At 36.9% G+C, this 24,045-nt stretch overlaps 1 protein-coding gene and 2 long non-coding RNA genes across 7 annotated transcripts in view; 2 read left to right on the forward strand and 1 right to left on the reverse strand.

Annotated features, from left to right (window-relative positions):
• LOC127850425 (uncharacterized) overlaps nt 1–24,045 on the forward strand; it is a 165,365-nt gene that overhangs the window by 72,828 nt on the left and 68,492 nt on the right. For all 4 annotated transcript variants that reach the window (XR_008035284.1, XM_052383449.1, XM_052383450.1 and 1 more), the window contains 5 exons: nt 4,190–4,345; nt 6,298–6,392; nt 11,931–12,089; nt 16,120–18,568; nt 20,129–20,271. Coding sequence is in view for 3 of the 4 variants with exons in the window: in XM_052383449.1 (XP_052239409.1) it covers nt 4,190–4,345; nt 6,298–6,392; nt 11,931–12,089; nt 16,120–18,568; nt 20,129–20,271 (3,002 nt within the window). In the remaining variant the exon portion in view is untranslated. The remainder of the gene's footprint in view (nt 1–4,189; nt 4,346–6,297; nt 6,393–11,930; nt 12,090–16,119; nt 18,569–20,128; nt 20,272–24,045) is intronic.
• LOC127850441 (uncharacterized) lies at nt 223–3,122 on the forward strand. The gene is made up of 3 exons (XR_008035299.1): nt 223–636; nt 1,686–1,786; nt 2,159–3,122. It is a non-coding gene; the product is annotated as an uncharacterized LOC127850441 (long non-coding RNA).
• LOC127850442 (uncharacterized) lies at nt 15,405–16,009 on the reverse strand. Of its 2 annotated transcripts, none has more exons than XR_008035301.1 (2): nt 15,649–16,009; nt 15,405–15,518 (listed from the first exon to the last, which is right to left on the reverse strand). It is a non-coding gene; the product is annotated as an uncharacterized LOC127850442 (long non-coding RNA). The 2 variants fall into 2 exon arrangements; XR_008035300.1 differs by having other exon boundaries at nt 15,628–16,009.

The following is a 24,045-nucleotide window of genomic DNA, read 5'->3' on the forward strand; positions in this document are numbered from 1 at the left end:
AGTAGCAGTTGTTGCTGTAGTAGCAGTTGTTGCTGCTGCTGTTGCTGCTGTTGTTGTTGCTGCTGTTGTTGTTGCTGCTGTTGCTGTTGCTGCTGTTATTGTTGTTGTTGTTGTTGGTGGTGGTGTTGTTGATGCTGTATTAATTAAAGTAGTAGTTCTGCAGAAGTAGGAGTAGTTGTTACTTTCAAAGCAATTTCTACAAGTTTAAATTTCTTAACCCTGTCCAAGTGGTATACACACTGTTTTTTCTCAATATCAAACTCAGCCAGTCCAGGTTGTCAAATAACAATCTATCTGATAAGCCAAGCATGTGTTGTACATCAGATGTTGGGTATGTTTGCTGCAAATCTATTGGTTATAAGATATAACAGCCTTTTCTAATTGGCTGAATTCAAATACAGAAAGTTTACCTGTTAGATTGAAACATGAAACATGGTGGACAATGTACTGGTTTAACTTGTTAAAATAAAGTTAAAGACATTTAACAAACAGAAGAGTTCATTAGTTTTTCCATTAAAAACACTTTCTTAAAATACTTATGTATTTATATCATTTGGAAAGTGACATGAAATATTGCTAAAGAGTGATGCATACAGTGTTTGAGCAGTCTGTCTAGGAATAGAACAACAACTGAAGGTTTGTGATTTTTATTATTTCTAAATATTCCTTTAAATTTAATCTTCTTATGACATTATTGTAGACCTTTTTATGTGATATTTGAGGTTTTAGTATGGCAAATATTAGTTTAAAAGCAGCTGTCACCCAAATTTTCACTTAGTGGAGTTTGCAGGTTGAAAAAGGAAGTAATAAGACCTATGTGGAGAAATTAATAACGTTGAATGTAGTATCGGAATTTTATCATGCAAGGTTATGGAACTGCAGGCTAAGGAAGTTTTTAACTGTGCATGTTGAGCACTCAATGCTCATTAATGGTGTTAATGTTTATTATTATCCCCCGCGATAGGCGGAGGGATATTGTTTTGGCGTTGCCTGTCCGTCCTTCCATCCTTCCGTCTGTCCGTCTTTCCATCCGTCCGTAGCCATATCTTGGAAGTGCTTTGGCAGATTTCACTGAAACTTGGTATGAGTATGTATATGGATAAGAGGACATGCATGCCAAATGGCATTGTACACCATTAGTTAATAACAGAGTTATGGCCCTTTGTATCTTGAAAAAATGCTTTTTGTGTGTCCAAGGCCATATCCTGGAAGTGCTTTGGCGGATTTCATTGAAACCTGGTTCGAGTATATATATGGATACGAGGATGATGCACGCCAAATGGAATTGTACACCATCTGTTAAAAACGGGGTTATGGCCCTTTGTATCTTTAAAAAATGCTTGTTTGAGTGTCAAATATAATACTTATGTGTCCAGAAGCATGTTGGCGGGGGATATCAATTCAACGTATTTGCTTGTAAATAAAAAATTAAACCAATGGAATTGGTTTTTAGGTATCTGAGTGTGCATTTTCATACCAATAGAATTACACATCATTCTTATTATAGCAATAATAAATGTGTACTAATCATACCAACAAATTAAGTTATGCTTAGTGCTTTGCGATGTATTCACTTCGTTTTTAGTTCTCTTTCTAAAGACCATTTAACAACTTAATATTTAAAACAATTCATGAATTACGTTCCCTATACATTTTCATTATGTGCTTTAATTACCATTGACCAGTTGATGGAAGATACTGCAGAGTTTGGCAGGGAAATAATCCAACAGCAAAGCGGCTCTTTAAGCGCATTTACCTAGAGGACTTACAGGGCCACAAATTCATGGTAAATATTGTCATGCCCTGGGCTAGATAAGTTATTTAATGTTAACCACCTGAAAGTATTTTGTCTTCTTGGAATTCAATATATTGGTCTAAGTCAGTTACACTTTTCTGGATCCTGGGATAACTTTAAAAGTTCTAAGTAATTTTTCATGAAACTTGAAACATGAACAGATGACAATAAGGACATTTTGCACGTCATTTCATGTTGTTTATAATGCAACAATTCTGGTTGCTATGGCAACAAATATATTTAACAAACTTAAAATAGTGAAGATTAACAGGTAGGGGACCATATTGCTTTGCAATCTCTTGTTATAGTTTGAATGTAAATAACTCTTTGCTTTAGACATTTTTATGATTTTTTATTTTGTAGAGCACATGTGAGCAGTATACAATGTACCTCATACCAAAAAACGACCCGGAGGCAGTGACTGGTGTTCAATATTCTCAGAAGAAAAGGAAAATGGCAGTGGGAGACTTGGACAAACATTTTTAAAAACTAGCCTCTGTGTTAAGCCTGGCAGTCTGTGGCTGGTGACATGTTTTATTTTGGTAACTTCTTGTATAAAAAAGACCAGTTATTTATTTTGTGAATTGTATTTTGTGTTTGTTTTTTGTCTTAATTTATTTGTTGTTTTTTTTAATTTAGGAATTTGAAACTTGGATAATTGAATTAAGTCCGTGTTCAACAGTACTGAGCATAGTATAATAAATAACAAATTTACAACAGTTGTTAATTTGTTATGTATTATTATTAACTATGCTCAGTACTTGAATACTGGCTGTCTGCATGGGAATTTGTTTTCTAGAAAGTTGGTTTCAGACTTAAATATTTGAAGTTAACCTTCGGAACTTTTCTAGAATTGTACTGGAACACATCAACTAGAACTGAACTTCTGTTATCATACTGAAAGTGTTCTAGAATTAATAAGGAACAGTTGTTGAACGTTAAATTTATGAGAAAAAACTCTAGAACAATTGTGCGTGATGTGTGTGTGCATGTAATTGTGTGTGTTTATGAACATATGTGAGAAAGGAAGTATACTTGTCATAAGCGAAATGTAAAATTCTACTTCTATGTTTTATATTGTGCCTTTTATAAGTTTTTCTTTTCTCACCTGTATATGCGTGCATGTTTATGGATGTGTTTTTGAATGTGTGCATGCATGCCTGTGGTTAAGAGAGTTGGTACTTTATGAAAATGTAAAACCACTCATTTTTTAATATGTACTGTGACTGCATGTGTGTGGTTAATGATTGATGCCAGATCTTGTTCTTGTTTAACTTCTATGATGAAACCTTTAGTTACATTCACATTTGTTTTTCAAAATCAATAAAATGCCTTTGATATATAATCTGTTTTTTTTTCTATTTTATTCCAGCTTATTATTAAATTCCATAGCTTTTCACGGAATTCCACGGCATTCTATGGAATTCCACGGCATTCTATGGAATTCCACGGCATTCCATGGAATTCCACGGCGTTCCATGGATTTCCACGGCGTTCTATGGAATTCCACGGAATTATATGGAATTCCACGGCATTCTATGGAATTCCATGGCATTCTATGGAATTCCACGGCATTATATCGAATGCCACGGAATTCTATGGAATTCCACGGCATTTTATGGAATTCCATCCCATATCAAGTCCCCCTTCTGTTTTTTTTTCACTTTTCCATTGATTGCATGGAATCGGATGGAAAGTTAGTGCCAATACTCCATGGAATTCCATCTAACGGTTTCCATAGAATTCCATATGATTCCACGGCAGATCTACAGACGGGATTCCTAGGTCAAGGTCGCTAAAAATAGATTTATTTTGATTCAAAGGGGGTTAATGATAAATAATCAGTTCAGTTTGAGTTGTCTCCCTTAATCAGACTTTTTTTCACATTAAAAATCTGGTTTTGTGACAATTTTTGTAACTTGTTTTAATTTGAAACACAACCACTTCAAAGAATTGTTGAGTGGGTTGCTGTGATGTTTTGTAAATAAATCCAGATGCAGCATCAATATTGTGTTAAAAGTTATTATTAAGGTTTCATTTGCATTGTTGTTATGAAGTCTTCTTTTAGACCAGGAGGTTTTGGGTTCGATCTCCATCTAGGGAGAATATTTAAAGATCTTTCTCAAGACACCAAAGGCTGTTTTTCCTGGAAATGGACTGAATAGGTCCTCTATAGACATTGAAAGAGTTAAGATGCCATCAAGCTGACATAAACAGGCTTAAACTGATGGGACTTTGCCTAAATATGCCAAGAAGAATATAATCATTTAAGCCAACAACACCAATTGGTACCAAAACAAAAATAATAGCGGATTACTAATGATATTTATATTTAAAGGTACTTTTCCAAACCTTGCAGAAGTCAGTTTAGTATGATTATTTTTGTGTTTAAAGGCACGATACTGGTTGATACTGTAAACAAATCTGTGCAAGCTGGGAAGATAACTCCGCGAGATGAGGCAGTCTTGGCAGAGTTGTTGCCCTTGGTTCCTGATATAAAGGGAGACAATCTGTTTGAAGAACTCCTGGCTGCAAAACTGGATTTAAGCGGTAAAGGAAAGCTCTTGAAAATGTAAACAACAAACTGTTAGATGAGATAATATTTCCCTAATTTCTGTTACACTATAATATAGGTTATAAGAGAGGAGATATTTGGAAAAAAAAGTGATGTTTTCATGTTGTCAAATTTTAGTCTTTAGTGGCTGTAAGCATTTTTTGGGATGTTGAACTAATCCCTACTTATCTACATAGACAAAGTTAATGGTATTGACACAGCTTTACAGCATTAGTGTTTGACAGGAAATGTCAAGTGTCATATAAGTAAACAGTGTAATGATTTCAAAGTAGTGTATTATCTTGATTTTGAAAGAAATGAGGATCTTTCTGTGGATTACATTGGATAAAAATGTATTTCATTGCGGTGGTAATTGGGTTGTAAACAATTAAATGTTGGGATAATTTTTAGAGGGATTCTTCCATTTGTGAAATGGTCTTCTCAAAAAATCAACAACAATTAATTTCACCTGAATAATAGTGATTTGCAGTAACCTTGTGTGACAATACACTGATGAAGGGTTTACAAGTGAACATTTTAGGTTGAATTGTGTATCACACATTTATACATAACCTGAATAAACTCTCTTCAACATTTACATGATTACCACTTTTTAAACCACATTTATTGCCAAATATTCATTTATCATGGCCAGATTATGTGTTCTTATAATAATTGATGGACACAAGGTAAAAGCCACATAAGGTCAGAAGCCCATTTTTTTACCCAAACATCACACAACATCCTGCAGGCTCCAGGTAAGCAACTTAGGTTCTTTTGGCTGTCTTGTTCAATGAAGCTTATTCTGTTACTTTATTCACCATGAGTCGTTGTCTGTCTATTTCTTACATTCAGAATTTCTCTTCCCAAAACATAAGTCCAGGCTATTTATGATAGGCTTATTCCTCATTATTCCTCTTATTGACTTGCTCAGGCTTCTGTCATTTGCCCAGAGTAATATGTACCTAGTTGAACACCTCATTTTCCCATCAATAAAGCTTTGTAGATAATGCACCTAAAGTAATATAGATTCCCGGGGAATTAGTGGGTAATTTGTTTGTGATGAAGCAAATGAGATGGATCAGCTTCAAGTTTGTAATTCCCTCTTATGGTTGTGTTTTCCATCAGAGAGTTTATTCAGTAAGTTACATTTACTAATATTTTGTGTGAAAGATAATTGCATCAGAAATAAACAGAAAGCTAAGGTACTCATCAGCTGCAGTACTTGGATTTGAGGAACCATTCAGTAGCAAAAGGTCAATGACCCAGAGTTTTGCACAAAGAGCATTAAAAGATAATATATTTCAATGTAATTATCATTAAACTTCTCAGTAGTTTTGCAAAAAAACGGAAAGCAATAAGACTATATAACATCCTCAGTCGCGATGAAACAAGACATATACAAATCAACTATAAAAAGAAGTGGTATTGCTTAAGGTCTTGAAAATCTGTGTAACTATACTAACTTTAAAACTCATCAAACAAGATTGACTAAATCAATAATTTTCTATGGCAGTTGCCCACCTTTATTTTGCAAGTAATCTTAAATATATATGACCAGAATTCTCTCAGTAAGTCCAGGAACTCAGATATATTTGTAAAGGTCAATGATTGGGCTACCCCTAGTTAATATCCCTGTGCTATGTCTTATAATTGTTGTTGTAGTCCTATGTATGAGCCTTGTTCTGGGAAAAACTGGGCTTAATGCATGTGTGCAAAAGGTTGTCTCAGATTAGCCTGTGCAATCTGAACAAGCTAGTCAGGGGCAACATTTTTGGCATTAAGGACCTTTTTGTGTAAAGAGATCTCTAGTTTACAAAAAATCTAAGACTAAAGTGTTGCCCCTGATTAGCCTGTACAGACTGCACAGGCTACTCTGAGAAACACTTTAGGCACATGCAGCCAACCCAGTTTACCCATAACTAGGCTTATGTGTGTCTGTTTCCAGGTCTCACAGTAATGGAGCTCCTACAGAAGGACCTGAAGATGGTCACCGGGGCAACCATGAACATTGCTATGTCTTCTGTTGGCTTGGGGATGCAGGTACACAATGATCTGTCCATTCTTAATAATCATTAATTTAATCCCATTGTCCGTGTAATTGATCAAGCATTGTAAACAAGCCAGGCTAAAACGATTTATTTTTTCCAAAACTACATATTACTAGCACTTTTCTGTGCATTTCACTATAACAATCTGTACAAATCAGTAGCTTGTGGGTGTACATATAAATTTCCTTTGATTGTAATCAATTTTATTATATTTATTGATTGTACATATTGCTAGCCCTTGGCTGATCTTATAATTAGCTGGCCATTGTTTAAATCACGAGTGGTTGGCTGTTCATAGCTCACGTCAGGCTGTATAATTATATTGTTAGCCCTGGGCTGAATGCAGAACTAGCCCTTGCATTTTAATTCTTCTAGCCCTTGGTTGTACTTATTGCTAACCCTTGTCTCTCTCTCTCTATATATATATTGCTATTCCTTTGCTGGTCTTACCACCAGCGATTGTGTATACATACCTAAAGCCTTTGGCTGCACCTATCACTAGCTCATGGCTGCATATATCACTAGCTCTTGGCTGCACGTACCACTAGCTCCTGGCTGCACATATCACTATATCAGGGCTGCACATATCACTAGCTCTTGGCTGCACGTACCACTAGCTCCTGGCTGCACATATCACTAGCTCTTGGCTACACATATCTATAGCTCTTGGCTGCATGTATCACTTGCCATTGGCTGCACATATCACTAGCTCTTGGATGTATATATTCTTGGATGCATATATCACTAGCTCTTGGCTGCACATGTCACTTACTCTTGGCTATATATATTAATAGATCTTGGCTGCACATATCACTAGCTTTTGGCTGCACATATCACTATCTCTTGGCTGCACATATCACCAGCTCTTGGCTTCACATATCACAAGCTCTTGGCTGCACATATCACTAGCTCTTGGCTGCATGTATCACTATGTCTTGACTGCACATATCACTAGCTCTTGGCTGCACATATCACGAGCTCTTAACTGCATGTATCACTATGTCTTGACTGCACATATCACTAGCTCTTGGCTGCAAATCTCACTAGCTCTTGACTACACGTATCACTAGCTCTTGACTACACATATCACTAGCTCTTGGCTGCACATTTCACTAGCTCTTTGCTGCACATATCACTAGTTCTTGGCTGTACATATTTATAGCTCTTGGCTGCACATGTCACTAGCTCTTGGCTGCACATTCACTAGTTCTTGGCTGTACATATTCATAGCTCTTGGCTGCATGCATCACTAGATCTTGGCTGCACATATCCCTAGCTCTTGGCTGTGCATATCACTAGCACTTGGCTGCACAAATCACTAGCTCTTGGGTGCCCTTATCACTAATTATTGGCTGCAAATATCACTAGCTCATGACTGCACATATCACTAGCACTTGGCTTCACATATCACTAGCTCTTGACTGCACATATCACTAGCTCTTTGCTGCACATATCACTAGCTCATGGCTGCTCATATCAATAGCTCTTGGCTGCATATATCACTAGCTCTTGGCTGCATATTTCACTAGCTGTTGGCTGCATGAGTCACTAGCTCTTGCATGTACATATCACTAGCTCTTGGCTGCACATATCACTAGTTCTTGGCTGCGCATACCACTAGCTCTTGGCTGCACATATCACTAGCTCTTGGATGAACATATCACTAGCTCTTGGCTGAACATATCCATAGCTCTTGGCTGCAAATATCACTAGCTCTTGGCTGCACAGACCCATAGCCCTTGGCTGCACATATCACTAGCTCTTGGCTACACATATCATTAGCTCTTGGCTGCACAGATTCATAGCTCTTGGCTGCAAATATCACTAGCTCTTGGCTGCACATATCACTAGCTCTTGGCTGCGCAGACCCATAGCTCTTGGCTGCAAATATCACTAGCTCTTGGCTGCACAGACCCATAGCTCTTGGCTGCACATATCACTAGCTCTTGGCTACACATATCATTAGCTCTTGGCTGCGCAGATTCATAGCTATTGGCTGCAAATATCACTAGCTCTTGGCTGCACATATCACTAGCTCTTGGCTGCGCAGACCCGTAGCTCTTGGCTGCAAATATCACTAGCTCTTGGCTGCACAGACCCATAGCTCTTGGCTGCACATATCACTAGCTCTTGGCTACACATATCACTAGCTCTTGGCTGCACATATCACTAGCTCTTGGCTGCGCAGATTCATAGCTCTTGGCTTAACATATCACTAGCTCTTGGCTGCGCAGATCCATAGCTCTTGGCTGCACATGTCACTAGCTCCTGGCTGCGCAGATCGGTAGCTCTTGGCTGCACTTATCACTAGGCCTTGGCTGCACATATCCCTAGCTCTGGGCCGCACATATTACTAGCTCTTGGCTGAACATATCCATAGCTCTTGGCTGCACATATCACTACCTCTTGGCTGAACATATCCATAGCTCTTGGCTGCCCATGTCACTAGCTTTTGGCTGGGCAGATCCATGGGTCTTGGCTGCACATATCACTATATCTTCGCTGTGCAGATCCATAGCTCTGGGATGTACGTATCACTAGCTCTTGGCTGAACATATCCATAGATCTTGGCTGCACATATCACTAGCTCCTGGCTGCTCAGATCGGTAGCTCTTGGCTGCATTTATCACTAGGCCTTGGCTGCACATATCACTAGCTCTTCGCTGCATGTATCACTAGCTCTTAGCTGCAAATATCACTAGCTCTTCTTGCACATATCAATAGCTTCTGGCTGCACATATCACTAGCTCTTGGCTGCACATATCACTAGCTCTTTGCTGCATGTGTCACTAGCTCTCTGCTGCATGTATCACTAGCACTTAGCTGCATGTATCACTAGCTCTTGGCTGCACATATCACTAGTTCTTAGCTGCACATATTACTAGCTATTGGCTGCAAATATCACTAGCTCTTGGCTGCACATAACACTAGCTCTTGGCTACGCAGACCCGTAGCTCTTGGCTGCAAATATCACTAGCTCTTGGCTGCAAAGACCCATAGCTCTTGGCTGCACATATCACTAGCTCCTGGCTACACTTATCATTAGCTCTTGGCTGCGCAGATTCATAGCTCTTGGCTTAACATATCACTAGCTCTTGGCTGCGCAGATCCATAGCTCTTGGCTGCACATGTCACTAGCTCCTGGCTGCGCAGATCGGTAGCTCTTGGCTGCATGTATCCCTAGCTCTGGGCCGCACATATCACTAGCTCTTGGCTGAACATATCCATAGCTCTTGGCTGCACATATCACTACCTCTTGGCTGTATATATCACTAGCTCTTGACTACACATATCACTAGCTCTTGGCTGCACATATCACTAGCCACTGGCTGCACATATCACTTGCTCTTGGCTGAACCTATCCATAGCTTTTGGCTGCACATATCACTAGCTCTTAGCTGAACATATCCATAGCTCTTGGCTGCACATATCACTAGCTCTTGGCTGAACATATCCATAGCTCTTGGCTGCACATATCACTAGCTCTTGGCTGCAATATCACTCGCTCTTGACTACACATATCACTAGCTCTTGGCTGCACATATCACTAGCTCTTGGCTGCACATATCACTAGCTCTTGGCTGAACATATCCATAGCTCTTGGCTGCACATATCACTAGCTCTTGACTGAACATATCCATAGCTCTTGGCTGCAGATGTCACTAGCTCATGGCTGGGCAGATCCATAGCTCTTGGCTGCACATATCACTTTGTCTTGGCTGCGCAGATCCATAGCTCTGAGATGTACGTATCAATAGCTCCTGGCTGTGCAGATAAGTAGCTCTTGGCTGCACAAATCATTAGGCCTTGGCTGCACGTATCACTAGCTCCTGGCCGCTCATATCACTAGCTCTTGGCTGAACATATTCATAGCTCTTGGCTGCACATATCACTAGCTCTTGGCTGCGAAGACCCGTAGGTCTTGGCTGCATATATATCAAGCTCTTGGCTGCACAGAGGTGTAGCTCTTGGCTGCACATATCACTAGCTCTTGGCTAAATATATCATTAGCTCTTGGCTGTGCAGATCCATAGCTCTTGGCTGCACATATCACTAGCTCTTTGCTGCGCAGATCCATAGCTTTTGACTGCACATGTCACTAGCTCTTGGCTGCGCAGATCCATAGCTCCTAGCTGCACATATCACAAGCTCCTGGCTGCACATATCACTAGCTCCTGGCTGCACATATCACTAGCTCTTGGCTGCATATATCACTAGCTCTTGGCTGCACATATCACTAGCTCTCGGCTGCACTTATCACTAGCTCTTGGCTGCACATATCACTAGCTTTTGGTTTTACATATCACTAGCTCTTGGCTGCACATATCATGAGCTCTTGGCTGCACATATCACTAGCCCTTTTTCTTTACAGCTAGCCATTGGTTATTTGATTAGTGGTAAACATTAAGATTAACGTCACTTATATGGATTGCAGGCACTTAAAACAAATAATCTTTTCCAGTCTTAAGCTTGTGCTTGCGGAACTAATTACCTGGAATTCGCACTTAAGCGCATCAGAAGCTGTACTGTTGTGTATTTATTTATTACTTTATTTCCCCTCTTTGTTCATTACAAGTTAAAAAATAATAATTCCTGGAATTATAACAAAATCCTTGGCTTCACTGACTAAAAATAAATGCTGTTATTCAATGTTTTTATGCTCCCCCAAAATTTATTTTGGGGGGAGCATATAGTCGCTTTGTCCGTCCTTCTGTCCGTCCGTCCGTGCACAATTTTTGTCCGGGCTATTTCTCAGCAACTAATGACAGGAATTCAATGAAACTTTATGGGAAGCTTCACTTCTAAGAGGAGATGTGCATATTATCAGCGGGTTCTGGTTGGATGATTTTTCACAGAGTAATGGCCCTTTGAAATTTTCTATAAACTGTACATATAGTGCAATTCTTGTCCTGGCTATTTCTCAGCAACTAATGACAGGAATTCAATGAAACTTTATGGGACGCTTCATTATCAAGAGGAGATGTGCATATTATCAGCGGGTTCTGGTCAGATGATTCTTCACAGAGTTATGGCCCTTTGAAATTTTCTATAAACTGTACATATAGTGCAATTCTTGTCCGGGCTATTTCTCAGCAACTAATGACGGGAATTCAATAAAACTTACTGGGAAGCTTCACTACCAAGAGGAGATGTGCATATTATCAGCGGGTTCTGGTCGGATGATTCTCCACAGAGTTATGGCCCTTTGAAATTTTCTATAAACTGTACATATAGTGCAATTCTTGTCCGGGCTATTTCTCAGCAACTTATGACCGGAATTCAATGAAACTTTATGGGAAGCTTCACTACCAAGAAGAGATGTGCATATTATCAACGGGTTCTGGTCGGATGATTTTTCACAGAGTTATGGCCCTTTGAAATTTTCTTTAAAAAAAATCTTGTCCCCCCAACTACTGTGCCCTCAAGACGTTTCCTTTTATCTGAATATATAGTGCAATATTGTGACAAAAAAAACTTTGGGGAGCATCACCTGTCTCCGACGGTTTCTTGTATAAATATTATTTTCCAGGACTTGCTAGCCAGGCCAAGGTTTGAAGAAGATTTGGATCAATTCTGTGCTGACCAGAATGCCCAGGTGGTAGTCATCATGACCATGACAACGGATGAGCACAGCCAGCCTCACAGAGAGATATCTGTCTACTCAAAGGACAGGATATATAGGGATCAGGTAGAGTAAAATTCTGAAATGTTCATGGTCTGTTTTGACTAAACAATTCTTAGACTTATGTCTAAGAATTAAGATCACTCTTAACATTTGAATATTAAAAAATTGCATTAATTTTGAGTAAAACTTGGCCTTAACCAAATCCATCAAGATCATGTTTTATGCGGAAGATCTCGTTAGTAAGATAATCATTGTTTGCAGCCTGTATATAATCAAATGCTTAATGTATGTATCTTAGTTCGAAGTCTTTCTTTATTCTTAAGTCCAAGAACTGGTTGGTAAATATGGGCCCAGGAAGGTAAAAGATCAGGGCCTGTATTTATACCAACCCATTCTTAGACTTAAGAATAAAGAATAGACTTGAAACCAAGAAAAATGGGGTGAATGCCAAGTTTGACTCACAATTAATGCAATTCTTCAATATGTCAATTTTAAGAATATTCTTTTTTCTTAGACTCCGGTCTTAGAATTATTTGGTGACTTTGGTCCCAGGTAATGTAACAATCAGCAAGGTTAATGTCAAAAAAGGTAAAGATCAGACAAGGTGAAAATTCGGATGTGTAAAGAACAGAACAAGTTTATATCAGCAAGGGTAAAGATCAGGAAGAGTAAATATCAGCAAGGTTTAAGATCAGAGAAGGTAAAGATCAGACAATGTGAAAATTGGGACAGGTACAGATCAGAAGTATTAAATATCAACAAGGGTAACGATCAGGAAAAGTAAAATCATGTATCAGCAAGGGTAAAGATAATGTAGGGTGTATTCCAAGGAACAGATATACAGAAAGCATATAAGGAGACAGGTCATGTGCAGTATTCATGAAAATCCTAAGGAAAATTTTAACTTAACTTACACATATATTTTAGACAAAGTTTACTTAAATCCAATGTTTTATTTGCATTTATTGAGATACACATATTAATATTTTAGCAATATTTACATATTTCAACAGATTTTTGTTTAAAAAAACAACCTTAGTCATAAAGAGCCTTAAATAATTTAATTGATTTAAGGACTTTCCATAGTTCTTCCCCAAGGAGCTTTGTCTGGGCCATAGTAGCACAGCTGCTTAGTAAAACCTTAATATAAATTATTTAAAAAATTACCAATGTTATATTCATTATGACCATGAAATCTAAAGAGAAAGCCAGCCTCACAAGGAAACATCTTTTATTGGAGATTATTTTATTGTGTGGCTGTACTTTAATTATTATTTTAAGAAGCTGATCAAGATCCAAATTTAAGGTGATTTTCAGCATTTGGGGAATGGGGCAGTTTCCCTGTGGATTGGGAAAATGTGCGGCGTTTTGACTAATATTGTGAAATTAGAGTTGTTGTTGTTGTTTTGCTAAAAAATGCTTCATAATTGAGAATACAAGTGTTTTCAGTATTACATTTACCACTAAGGTTGAACTTAAATGGATGGGAGTTAAACAAAATATTGAGATAAAAAATAAAACATAAATATTTTTTTTTGGGAAATCTTCCATTTGGAATTTTTAGCTTCCATTTGGAAAGAATTTATACTTTTTTTCCATTGGGAATGGGGCCGATTACCGGACACGATTTTCAATGAAAAAAAAACACTGCTATGACATCGACAACTGATTACCCAAGTCAACATCCCATGAACCTCATATTTGTGTTATCTAAAAAGAACATATATAGAGACCTCATAAGCAGACAAGGACAAAGATCTTTAATGTAAATGTCAGTGAATTTCAAGGTTGATATCTCTATGTTGATATCTATAGAGATTTTGTATTCTGAAAGCCAGTAAGGAAAGAATTACCATATTTTTTTTGTTTTGAAAAACCCTCAAAAGATCCAAAATAAATACTAACTGCATACAAAAATAGATGGATTAGGGCTTTTTCACCAAAAGTGTGAACACTCTCCTGCTTAAGGTTAAAATATCAATTTCCTTTTATCAAAAATTACAAACTAAATGTATCTGCTATTTTGTGTATTTTTTTTAGCTCACCTGATTGCTCAGGAGAGCTTTTGTGACCAGTCTTTGTCCGTCGTCTGTCCGTCCGTCCGTCCGTCCACGTTTGTTCGTTAACACTCTAGAGGCTACATTTATTGTCCGATCTTCATGAAACTTGGTCAGAAGCTTTGTCCCAAACAAATCTCGGTCGAGTTCGAAAGTGGGTCGTACCGGGTCAAAAACTAGATCACTAGGTAAAAAAAAGAAAAAAATTGTAAACACTGTAGAAGTCACATTTCATGCCCAATCTTCATGTTACTTTGTCAAAATGTTTGTCTTAATGATATGTTGGTTGAGTTCAAAAGTGGTTCCGGTCTGTTGAAAATCATGGCAGCCAGTGGGCGGGGCAGTTTTCCTTATTTGGCTATAGAGAAACCTTGTAAACACTCTAGAAGTCACAATTTTTGCCCAATCATCATGAAAAGTTGGTTAAAACATTGGTTTTATTGATATCTCGGGCGAGTTCAAAAATGGTCCAGATTGGTGAAAAAACATGGCCGCCATTGGGCGGGGCATTTTTCTCTATATGTATATAGTGAAAACATGTGAACACTCTAGAAGTCACATTTTTGGCCCAATTTTCATGAAATTTGGTCAGAACATTTGTTTCCTTTATATGAGAGTTGAGTTTGAAAATGGTTCCGGTCAGTTGAATAACATGGCTGCCGGGGGGGAGCAGTTTTCTTATATTTATATAGTAAAAAAAGCTTGTGAACACTCTAGAAGTCACATTTTTTGCCCAATCATCATGAAACTTGGTGAAAAGATTGGTTTTGTCTATATCACATAATTAATGCCATTATTATTGCCCTTAGATTGCCCAAATGTTCATTATATTATACAAAATCCTTGTAAACACTCTAGAGGTCACAATTTTGTTTCAGATTTTATGAATCTTGGTCAAAATATTTATTTTTGTAAGCAAAGTTTGATGTTTGGTAAGGGGGGTCAACTCAAAATATAGGTCACCAGGTCAAATCTTATAAAAACAAAATCACTCCATATGCCAGAGGTTTGGTTCAATAATGATTAAACTTGACCAGGATGTTTGTCTGTACAATATCTAGGTCAAGTTTGATGTTTGGTAAAGATTGAATGAACCGACTTCTCTCAGGTGAGCGTACTAGGGCCATCTTGGCCCTCTTGTTAAGTTGAATAGGTGATGTCCAAGTGCTCAGATCGGATAATATTGCAGTCATCGAAATTCAGATTTAAATCTACAAGCAAGTCGGGCTAGTAATATGGGAATTTGTACTAGCCCGAGTCAGCTTTTACTAGCCCAAACATTTTTTTATTAAAATGCAGATAAAAATAACATAAAACATCAAAAGAAGCATTCATTTATTCAACAATCTTGAGAATACATTAAAACTCTCTGATTTATTTCATCCTCATCGACCTCCAAGTCAGCTTCCTCATCTGATCCAGACTCTTTTGTATCCTGAAACAAGAATAAATTACTTTCACACACGATTTCAATCTAATCAAAATTATAAATATATACATACAGTTTAGGTACAAATTAGCAGAACAGTATCCCATATACCCACGCAAAAGAGAGAGCAAACCACCAGAAAATAGAAACTTGAGTTGGCGCTCGCTTTCCAGGTTTCGCCCCCGCGACGTATTTCAATAACTGTTCGGCCATTACACCCTCTGTGTACCGAACGCAACGCAAAACATTTATTTTCATAATAGTAATCCGGGAACCACAAAACCATGTGCTTCGGCTGATTGCGCAGCACATGTGCGCAATGTGTTAAATACATAAGCGGCAGTTGATATAAGCGGCTTAAAACTTTATTTATAAATATTGAAAATGAAAGTGGAACTCGTTTTTTGTTTTCTGAATTTTACAAGCACGTCGGGCTTGTAATATTGGATTTCCTACAAGCCCGAAAGAAAAAATACTAGTTTTTTGCTGTCGGGCTAGTGCGAATTTCGACAACTGCTATTGCCCTCTATTTAAATTAAAATGACAACTGTGAAAGCGTTTAAGTTTGAACCACATTTTATAAATAACTTGCCCTCTTCTTTCACAGATATCCGACGTGTTGGACAATTCAGGGGAGGTAGACCTGGAACTTGAACTTCTGCAGTCGCCATTTGCTGATCTCACTTTGTATCGTCAAGGAAACGTTAAGGCTTCCCGTAAACAAGTCTTGCCCATCTTGAAGTCCTTCCTACATGGTGATGTCACACCTGACGTCAGCAGCAAGGAGTTTGTGAGACAGACATCAGTCGCTAAGGCAACTGAGGGATTCAGTCACTTTGACCCTGTGACCTCCTCTGTTCCAGAGGAAAGTCCAGAGGTCAATAATGAGGTCGTATTTGATCTATCGTTTTCGACTGGTTCTGAAAGTGAAATGAAGATGAGAAGTGTTGATTTTGGTAGCCCTGATGACAGTCTGAAAAACCTTAGCAATAGTGCCATTGAGTTTGATCCCTTTTCTTCCTTAAATGATGTTGCTGGTGATAGACTTGTTCAGAATATTGGTCAGGATAAAAGTAAGGGGCAAGTAACTTCTGGCAAGCCAGCTTCCAGTTTATTCTTATCCTCTGCTAATTCCATTAATTTACTGGACTTTGTGATATCGGATAGTGAGTTGGTTGATCCGTTTAGTTCAGTTGACTCGACCAATATGAGTGCTAATGATCCCAAAAGGGAGCTATCTGTTGATAAGGTTGATATGAAAGAAAAGGAACCAGGAAATGTTGAGAGGTCGGAAAATGAGATGGTACCTACTGTAGATCAATTAATGAACACTGATTCTAAAACAGACAATAATACTACAGCTGACATAGATTTTTCCCCTACCTCAAATACCCATGCTCAAAACAACTTCGACAGTGCCATTTGGGCTTCCAACAGCACTATAAATGAAAACTCATTTATTCCTGATCGTTCACAAGATTTCAATGTCTTTGAATCCGAAATAGTAAAAATTGATTCTGCTAGTCTCTTCAATCATGGGGAATCTAGTTTTTTGTTTGACAATGTGTCCATAGATGATCAGTCAGAGGCAAAAGCAGACATTAAAAGTAGATCAGTGGATTTACTTGGCTTAGGGACCATGTCTGTGCATAAACCAGCAGAGAAATCAGCCAGCTTGATAGTGGAGTGTGACCCACAGTCGCAGGCTGATAATTTGGCTGAACTTGACGAGGCAGATTTCTTTGAGAAGGTCTCCACGCCTGACCAGCATAATTCTGGAGAAAATAGCCCATTCGTCAATTCAGGAATAAGTACGCCGTACGAATTCAGCTCCTTGTACCATTCAAGGACAGAGTCAGAGTCTGGATTGGCTCCCCCAAACAGTCTAATGGATCGTGGTATTGATGAGGGCGGTCAAGATTTTCATCTTCCAAGTTTTAACAGTGCTGAGATGGTCGAACGAATCCACAAAAAGAAGGCATCCATTGGGAACACGTTTGATTTGCTGGTTCCAGACCCGTCTGAACTTGAAGAAGGACTGTTGAGCGCAAGTACGCCATACACGCCCCAAAACAGCTTTCGGGAAGATGCTGACCCATACTTGCTCAGAGACGTGGAACTACCGAGTTTGAACAACTCTGACATGGTGGAAAAGGTTCAGCAGAAAAGGAACTCAATGGTCGCAGGACTGGATGACACCAATGATGTGGGGGGAATTTTGTTTGGATATACGCCAACCAATCAGAGTGCTCAACTTGACTCATCTGAAAATCCCTTTGGTAATTTCGCCAATCAAGTCCCATGGGAAAGTACAGAAGTTCCATCTGATCAAAGTAGTAAAAATCCGTTTTTCTCTTTGAACAATGACAAAGACATGGACCATACTGATTCTTTGGAGCATGTTCCTTTTACACCAATGAACACTTTTGTTGATGTGTCCGGTGCCGAGTTCATGAAACAACGAAATTCCTTGTCAGACCCTGACTTGATGGTAAAACTGAACAGTTTAAAGCGGAACTCAGAAGGTGCTATAACACAGCTGGGAACCAATCCATTTGAAGACTTTGGTGCGGGTATTGATGCTGGAGAAGGGAATCAACCTTCACAGACTGGTTCACAAGATGTATGGGATATATTTGGGGGAGGATATAATGAAAATGTGACACAGTCTGAAAATGAGGACAACTTGAACCCTTTCATGAATTTTTCTGATAATCCCATCACTTTTCCAGCAGCGGACGTGAACAACATTTTTGGTGTCAATGAAAGTGAACCAATTGAAAACCTCAGTAGAGAAAACTTGGCACATTATGGTTCTAAGGAGACATTAACTATTTCAGAACTTCATGATAAGGCTAACATCGAAGCAGCAAATGTTGTTGCACAAAACGTTGCCATAGAAATCATTCAGGATGCTATGGAAACGTTTCCAAATCTGACCCATCCCGTGATAGCTCAGCAAGTTACCACTGAGGTCATGGAAATATCTGGATTGGTTGGAATTGCTGCGGATTCCGGACAAGATGTGATTGGATCAAACGAACCTCCAAAACCAGGTTGGTGTTTGCATAATAAGCTTCTTATTTGACTTGTATTGATAAGTTGCTACCAGTAAACAAAACAACAAATAAATTGATTCATAAAGCCAAGGAGAATTAACAAAACCAGATAGGTGGATTAAAAACTTACATATTTGGGATTTTTGTTATTTTTGTGTGCGAAAATTTGATAAAAGTCAACAAAGTTTCAGAACTTCTCTGTCTGTATCCTTTGATTTGAACATTTAAGACGTTCATGGCTAGTTAAAAGATCTTAGTTTGGAGTTCGTAGTTTTTTTTTGTTCAAATATTTTAAAGTGATATTATGGGCATTTTTCACTGTGAATTGAGCTGAAAAGAATTAACGGGTCAAAAAAGTTAGTTAAAATGTGTTTACTGACCAATTATCCACAATCAACTTGCTACCAGTTGTTTATAAAAATATATTTTATATTCGATATTCTTGCGTGACTCACCCAGTCATGTAAGCCGAAATGATCCGTAAAACAAAATTGTGTCTTTGTGTCGTATGAACGAATCTGCACTAAAACTAAATTTAGGTTCACGTCGTACATGCATGATCAGTTGTCAAACGAAAGTGCGGTTGATATTCAAATGCATTATTTTTCTCTTTCCGGGATATTGTTTTAGTATGTTGATGCTGCATTAACAAATATAAGTGTATATGAAGTGAAAACACCAAAAATAAACAACGGTTGCGATAGACACCTATAAACTGCTAGATGCCCATAATATCACTTTAAGTCATGTCAAGGCTATTGATTTATGACTTATGGGTAAGGTGACATTCCTTCAACCATATGTCATCTGTTGCCAGCATTACAATGATAAAAATAAATAAATCACCCTAACAATTCCTTCAGGAATGTCCTTGTGGCATATGTTGCAATACATTTACTGTTCATTTATTTCTTGCTGCACATGAATCATAATACCAATTAATTTGTGACTCAATAAAAGCTTTTACATATTTTGTGTTATTTCTCATGGTGGATTTGAGTCGGTGATTGTAACAAGATCTCTATGGAATAATAAAGTGCAATAATTATGTGAAATAATACAACAACATTGTTTTGGAAGATTCTTTTAATATTTAATCAGCAATTTTATGTACGTGATTTACAAACAAAATGGAATAATTTGCTAGAATGCCAAGTGTATTTACTTTTTGGTGAAATAAAGGTCAGAGTTGAAGTACACAATTGAGAAATAAAATAAGCCAAGCACACTAGCATATTCCCCAATTGAATATTTAAGATAATCACAGTGAAATTAAATATGCGCAGATATAAATGAGAATCATGGAAAATATCAGAAATATTTTTTGAAGTGATAGAATTAAGGTGAAATAACATAATCTGGGTAACATAATCAATCAAAGATAATAAAGAATAATAATAGAGTGCACTTAAAAAACAACTGATGTTGTATCACAATGAAAGAACAGAACAATGTAATGTAACTGTTAACATTTAACACAAACCATTTTAAAATCAAAAGCAACAGAACCAAATTTGTGAAATAATTCCTGAAATAATTCGTATTTTTCTTTATTAGTTCCCACTGAGAGCCCACGCTTACGGACTGACTACTCCATCGAGACGGACTACCTTCCCAGCATGGACCCTTTGCACGGCAGTCTGAACATGATAGCCTCGTCTGCAAATTCACGATCCGTAGAAACAGATGCTGAGAAAGAGGTGAGGAGAAAAAAAAGTGAAAAATCATTGAGCAGTCTTTTTATGTTGTCTGATTTTTTGTCTTTATAAATTATGGACATGTTCTCATCACAGCTCACATTTTTTTTTTGCAGAAAATTAATTTGGTGTATTGTTCCATTGAGGAAAAAACAACAATTTAAATTAGTTTCTAACTTCAGAAATAGTTGAGCTTAGATGTCCGTCAAGGAAATGGCTAGTATGGGTTTAAAGATATAAAACAAAAACACTTAAGTATCAAAATTGACCACAACATAACATGTCTGCTGCACTAAGTAAATTACTTTTCTTTAAGTAATTCTTCGGAAAATGTAAGCTTTCATTAAATAAAATTTCATTATGTATTAGTACCAGATCTATTCCAACAGCAGTTAAAAGAACATCATTTGTACTTGTAGTTAAATATTGCAGACTTTCTCTTTGTGATTTTTTTTTCGAATATTTATTTCAAGTTTGATAGTGTGTAGTAAAATATTGTGAAAAATAACAGTTTTTGTGTAACAAAAGGAGGGTTGTACTGACTGGTGTTTTGATATTACATTGATGAATGAACACTTCAATCATTCTGTCATTCATTATTATTTGTCACTATTTTAACAAGTAAAATAATATGTATAATGATAAATTTGTGGGATGGAATAAAATTCTCAATTATGACCTGTAAAAATCAGAATATTTTATTCCATTTCTATTAAGCTCTTATATTAATGAAATATTTATGCTAAGTCCATGGTTTGGTTGCCTAATGGTTTACATATGGTTGAATTCTTGTATATTGCACTTTTAAATGCTATGTTGAAGGTTGCGTTTTGGGAATATATATGTGTGAATTCTGCATGGTTTAAAGCATGGGTACATTTTAGGCATTTAAATTAATAGTCAAATGTAATCCCTTTTCCAAAATGCTTGCCTGTGGACTATTTTAATCATCTGGAGCATGGGTGCTTAACTCCATTTTCACCATTTATATGTGCCATTTTTTAATGAAATGCAGTAAGGGAGGCGATGGAATATGTAATTCTTACTGATGATGTAGATTTGTTGCCTCCCTTTAAATTTCACATTTCCAGTAATTTAGGATGAAACCTTATTTGGTGGAATTAAATATTTTAAACAATTATAGGAATAATTGATAATGATATGCAGGAAAATGGATATATCCTGCTTTGTTCAATACTTTAAAATTACATAATTTGATATGAATTATGAATTAAAGATTAAGTAATTTTGTTCTTTTTTTGTTTCTTTTGCAAAATGTGTAAGTTCAGGTCATTTGTTTAATCTAAATTTCACTATTCAACTCAAAACCAACAATAACTCACTATTAAACACAAAACCAACAATAACTGCTCATGTGACAATCATGGCTCTGTAGAAAGTAAAAACACTAAAGTTTAACAATAGATCATATACTGCATGACTCAGTTGATAACAAACTCTGTAATTAAGATTTACTGTATGTAAAATAATTCAATCCTATTACTTTCCTTGAATTAATTAGTGGTCTGTACAACTTAATTTCCCCGAGGCTGCAAAATGCAATGTGTTGTACAGGTTTACATTAAATCAGATCTGAATGTTGGATTTTATGCAAACATATACATAGTTCTACGGATTCACTAAAGGAAATCGTTTATAATACACAGACATAAAATTGTACTGTTGAATTTTGTACATACACCATTATTTGGACTTCTAGGGGGTTTGTAGTTAATGTAAAATTTTTGTAATGATTCTATTTTTCTGTATTTTTCATAAATTAAACAAATGACAGGTTATAGTTATTGCTATGTTTTTCGTTTTGAAGCAGTATTGTACTTATTTTTTTAAATATATAACCTGTGTTGATGTTTTTTTTTATGATTTCTTTTTTTGCATTAAAAAAAAATGCTCTATGCTTTTTATCTTGTTTTGTTTCTTTGTGAGTTTTTTAATGTTGCAATCTATGAATTTTTGCAGATCCAGTAAAGCAGCCTATATCCCCAAACATTCGTAGTTATTTGTATCATCAAGGTATTTAAGTTCACAGATATTTGCTAACAGTTTTAGCTATTTAACCAGCTAGTTTTTATGCCCCCGCATCGAAAGATCTGGGGTATATTGTTTTTGGCCTGTCTGTCATTGTATGTGTCCGTGTGTGTGGCCTAAAACTTTAACCAAAACTTTAACCTTCTTCATAACTTTTGCAATATTGAACGTAGCAACTTGATATTTGGCATGCATGTGTATCTCATGGAGCTGCACATTTTGAGTGGTGAAAGGTCAAGGTCATCCTTCAAGGTCAAAGGTTTAAAAAATTCAAAGCGGCGCATTAGGGGGCATTGTGTTTCTGACAAACACATCTCTTGTTGATTGATGCATTTAAGACACGTACTGTGCTTTTATTTACTTTTTTATTTAATATTTTCATTATTTATAATTGAACTTAATAATCATACAGTGAAGTGTATTTGATGTGGAAACTTTAGTGTATTTATGTTTTAATCATTATAGAGAATTATAAGGTCCAGGTCCACTCCCTTTTAGTCAAAAATGGTTTATATAGACATTTATAGCTAGATTGCTTTAAAAATCTTATCTTGAACAATTGCTCAGATGAGAAAACTAGGGACATCTAGGAAGACCATCTTGTTATTTCACCCCTCAAGTGGTTTGGTTCTTTCCTACCTTATTTATGCAAACTAACATATTTGTTTAATGCTTTAGTTTGTGTGTGTTCATTATTTATTTCCCTTTTATTTCCCTTCTCATGTGGTTGGGTTCTAGCTGCTTGTATTTATGCTTACTAATTTATTTTTGCTTTTTCAAGATTTTATTATAACCAGTGGCTAGGTTCTTTTCTTTTGGTATATGACAAGACTATATAGCAATGATAGAGTATATACAGTGCAACTCCATTATATCACGATTTGCTGGGTCCAAAGATTGCAATTGTGACATATCCGGTGCAGAATATAACTTGTCAGGTCATTTATGAATGTTTATGTATGGATAAGCATAGTTTGGTAATTTCAAAACATTATATTTACCTACCTTATTGAATTAGGTGTTATTTAATGTATAACATTAAACGCATTATTCCATATAAGTTTTTTAAAATGCATACAAAATATTGTAATCTGAAAAGGTTTGCCCCAAAAAACACTCCTTGTGTATTTCCTGTTGATTATTTTTACTGATTAAAAGCATGCAAAAATTAGACCTCATGAACAATATCACATCATTTTTCCTTTGGAAATCATGAACCTTAACATTTGAATTCTGATTTAAAACTTCTTATCGCATAGGAGACAACTCACTCTAAGATCTTTTAATTTTGGATAAAATATTGGCAGTGCAAAAAACTGTTTTTTCCTCTATATTAAGAATTTGTTGTGTACGCTGTATCTAATGCCCAAATGTTGTTAACCAGGTTTTCCGAAGGAAAAAGCTGGTTATTGGATTGGCGAATGTCGGCGGGCAGGAGGGCGGGGGGGCTTGTCCAGGCCATAACTATGTTGTTCATTGTGAGATTTTAAAATCATTTGGCACATTTGTTCACCATTATTGGACGGTGTGGAAGAATGACGTTGATATCTCCAAGGTGAAGGTCACACTTTGAGTTCAAAGGTAAAAAATGGCCATAAATGATCTTGTCCCAGCCATAACTATGTCATTCATTGTGTGATTCATTCATTGTGAGATTTTAAAATTACTCGGTACATTTGTTCACAATCATTGGACGGTGTGTCATGCGAAAGAATTACTTGGATATCT

Source organism: Dreissena polymorpha, chromosome 11, assembly GCF_020536995.1.
Source record: "Dreissena polymorpha isolate Duluth1 chromosome 11, UMN_Dpol_1.0, whole genome shotgun sequence".
In the NCBI taxonomy this organism is placed as follows: Eukaryota; Metazoa; Mollusca; class Bivalvia; order Myida; family Dreissenidae; genus Dreissena; species Dreissena polymorpha.